At 38.5% G+C, this 4,083-nt stretch overlaps 1 protein-coding gene across 1 annotated transcript; it reads right to left on the bottom strand.

Annotated features, from left to right (window-relative positions):
- Positions 1–2,322: 2,322 nt before the first annotated feature.
- Positions 2,323–3,813, bottom strand: LOC149039852 (uncharacterized). Its single transcript, XM_089183195.1, has one exon. The coding sequence runs from the start codon at positions 3,811–3,813 to the stop codon at positions 2,581–2,583; it is 1,233 nt and encodes a 410-aa protein (XP_089039321.1). The 3' UTR covers positions 2,323–2,580.
- Positions 3,814–4,083: the final 270 nt, after the last annotated feature.

The following is a 4,083-nucleotide window of genomic DNA, read 5'->3' as shown; positions in this document are numbered from 1 at the left end:
AACAACTCAGCCGTTGGTGGTATTATCGGTAGCAAGGTCGTTATCAACAGTATCAACGGCAGCAGCATTACCACCAACATCTCCTCTCTCCACGGTGTCAGCAACAGCAAGGTATCACCAACAACTCAGTCATCAATAACATTTTCAGTAGAAATGCTGTCAACAAAACCATCGTCATTAATAGTATCATCGTTAACGTTATTGTCGATAACATCCCCACCATTAAACATCTCAGTAGAAAGATCATCAACACCGCCCTCATCAGTACTAAAGTCTGCATCATCACCATCACCAACACCGACATTTTCTTAACTCCACCATCAACATCTTCTTCATCAGGGTTGATAGAAATTCAGAAGCTGGTAATATATATATTTTCTTATCTATATATCATAATATTCCCTTTTTTAATATTCTATATACAAGGCTAAAAGGTTAAAAAATTAAAATTTTCAATTCCTTTTTTATTTCATGGAATTTGTGGTTCATATACCTAACTACCGTTTTCTTTATTTTAGGCAAACGATTCTGTTTCAAAACTCAGCAGCCTAAATATCACCAGAGATAATTCCTTGCAGGTAGGTGATTTAAACAATAAGGTGTAAAAGCCATCAACTCTAAATGTGTAACAAAGAGCAACTGCTGGCCTCAAATCGATTTGCAGGTGTTATGAAATACCTATGTTATAAACGAACAAATTTGCACGCAACGACAGAAGCTCTTCTACCTATGGTTGCATAGTAATTTGTCCTCTGACTATTCCCGGCTGGTAGATTTTTTTCGCTTTTTCCATCGAGAGGACCTATGTTTTTTGTTTGTTTTGTTTTGTTTGGTTTTTTTGGGGGCTTTTTTTTCAGGGATAAAATTTGCTCAAAAGAGAACAGTAAGAGCTAATGCCAACATGCATCAGACAATCAGCGGCAAGTCGCCCGAATTCATTTTCTCTCCTACTCTCATACATTTTAACCCAATATATCCTAATAATTGTCGTGTAGTTTTCTTGGGAAAATATATTTTAGTTTTTGAGAAATGAGTTTTTTCGTTCGACCGCTCAAATATGCACATTTTCACCCTGAATATTACCCGAGTTTGTCCATCCCGGTTGCCACTTGATACCAGAGTAAAATTATTCAAAACGAGTCATTTCTGAATGAGTATATTGAGGTTTTAATTCCAGAATGAAGCACGTATTGTGGACGACCTTTTGTACCTATACAAAGTGAACGCGGTACGATACACATATCTGTATGAATCCTCTTTAGGAGCGAGGGAAGCATAGAAAAAAGCTAAATTATCTTGCATGTAAACGCGGTATGAAATTCATTTCGTTCCGGAACGAAACCCATTTTGGAATAATGTAAAAGGTACCTTAGGGACGGTCCATTAGATTTTTGACGCGGGGGGGGGGGGGGGGGTCTTTTGCCAATTGCACGATGTGTTTTCTTCCATTAAGCCTTTGCTCCATTTTTTCGGGGGTCCAACACCCCAACATCTCAACACCATCCCCCCGGTATCAAAAGTCTAATGGTCCGTCCCTAAGATGTTATCAGGTCAAGTAAGAAGCAGCAGCAAAAGGATTCCTATCAAAGCGAGGTGCCATTTTCAGTCATATCTGGTCGGACACCTTGAAAACAAAGGATGACACGCAAGCAGTTTACTACAAATTTGACATGAAAATAATTTTGACGCCTCTTTGAAAAGAAAAAAAGGCTTGAACAGTAGAAATCGCAAGATCTTTGGCTATGTTACAAAAATGAGAATACTTAATGCACTAGAAGTGCACATATCGAGTTCTGGACGCACTTGAATAGTATATTTAACAAATGCAGACGTACAGTTATTTTCATCCCTACCAAATTATGTCAAGAGGAACAAAACAAAAAAACCTATAGCCGTTCTGCCTCGAAGCAAGACAGATTTTGTCAGCAAAAAAATCTGACAGATCAGTGCCTAAAAGTTTTTATAAGTAAATAACCAGTTCACGTGAATTTTATGAGGTGAGACTGACAGCCCTGCTGACAGGGTTGGTGGTTGAAGGGGGGGGGGGGGGGTGGGGCCGGGGGAAGGGGGCGATCGGAAATGGGTAAGAATGCGCGTCGTGCCTTTCAGGGGTCAAAATCAGTGATCTGGTACCTTTTACGGTGTCTCAAACTTTAGTGGACTACCAGAGACCTAACTGGTACCTTTTAGGGTGTTTTTCGCTCAATAAAATACCTGAACTATGCATTACTAGGACGATTTTAATAATCTGACTTGAGCCTCTGGAGCACATCGTTAAAGGAGTTCTTATGTTACCAAAAGGACGTAAAGACAGCAGAGTGGCAATAATTCTTAATAAAGAAACCACAACTTTTAGTTTGCAAGACATGTTTCGACATTCTTATGTCATCTTCAGTTGTAAATGCGATTTTAACGGTTGTACATTTGAATTTATATGAAATTACGTTACAAATTACGTATTGTTTACGTACGATTTGAATATTAAATACGAAAAAACGTGACAAAGCACGTGCTAGATGGGGAAAGAAGGAGAAAAGAAAAATAATGATAATCATAAGAAAAATTATTATGATGACAGAATCAAAAGGAAAGAGACAGCTCTAGATGCTTCAATTGCTGATTAAGGATGGGTTTGTCCCACTTAATATGCAATGCCTCTTTGATCTTAATTTCGTATTTCGAAGCGGCAGAATCTAAAATGGTGAAACATTCTGTACCACAAGAGTCGAGACAGGCCTTTGATGATTGTAGGTGCTTGTAAATGTGTGAAGTTTTTTCAGACAAGAGGTGCTCACGAACCCGTGTACAGATGTGGCGAGTGGTCTCACCAATATAACTGGCATTACAGCCAGCACACGAAAATTTATAAACGACACGCGAACGTAGACCTGGTGGTACTGAATCTTTCACACTGAACAAGTTTCTGAGCTTAAACGTATTGAAGACTAACTTAATATCTAAATCAGGTCTACAATAACGTTTCAGTAGTTGCCTTAACTTGGTTTGAGCGATGTCAGAAAACCGCCCAACATAAGGAAGTTTAAAATAATGCGAAGAAGGTTTTCCGGAGTTTAATGTGGCGTTATGCGTGGGAGAAGGATTATAGCTCTTGGCCAGATGCCTGGAGATAATCCTGTCTATGACGCTGGAAGGGAAACAATTTTTCCGTAGCAAGAAAATAAGTTTTTGTACATCCTTGTGGAAACCAACCCAGGAATTATTGATCTTATATACTCTGTCAACCAAAGTTCTTATTAAACCTAATTTGTACATCATAGGAGTGAAGCTAAAATAATTCGTCAGAAGACCAGTAAACGTCTTCTTGCGGTAGACGCTAGTAATTATGGATGGATTACTGTTGTCAATCAATATGTCTAAGAACGATAATTTCTCATTAATTTCCTTTTCCATTGTGAAGCGAATACTAGGGTGTCTGGTGTTTAAATAATCAAAGAACAATACCGCGTCCTTCTCATTATTGAACAAACAGAAGGTGTCATCGACATAGCGTCTGTAGAAAACAACTTCAGATAATGAATAGTTGTCTAACCAGGTTTTTTCATGATGTCCCATAAAGAGATTTGCAAGTACTGGAGCAAGTGGGGACCCCATGGCAACTCCATCTATCTGATCGTAAAACACTCCCTCAAACAGAAAACCGGTTTCAGTTGTCGCAAAGGCAAAAAGCCTTCTTAGGTCAGCGGCGTTTATCTTAAGACCAGGGTTACCTTGATAAATGTACCTAATCGCAATATCTATGCACTCATCGAGAGGTATACTAGTGAATAAGCTCTCGACATCGAAAGATACCATGTGTTTTAAACATTTCGATTCATCCAAATATTTGACAACTTTGAGGTCAAATATCTCCCGTCGCCAGAAAGCTACAACACTAATCTTAATTACCCTTTATAACCCACTATTTTCATCTCTGAAAATCATCAAAAAAATATTTGGGCATTACCGTATTTTTCTTTTGGATACCTTTTAAAATCTGTGACTGTGACAAGTGTCTCTCAACTACACCTGTCGCGCAATTCTTGCTTTAGGCGGTCACTTGACAAAATAAACCTACATTTTTTA

The sequence above is a fragment of the Pocillopora damicornis genome, chromosome 9 (assembly GCF_964200805.1).
Source record: "Pocillopora damicornis chromosome 9, jaPocDami1.2, whole genome shotgun sequence".
Lineage (NCBI taxonomy): Eukaryota > Metazoa > Cnidaria > Anthozoa > Scleractinia > Pocilloporidae > Pocillopora > Pocillopora damicornis.
Note: the sequence above shows the minus strand (reverse complement) of the source record. Positions and strands in the feature narration are given on the sequence as shown.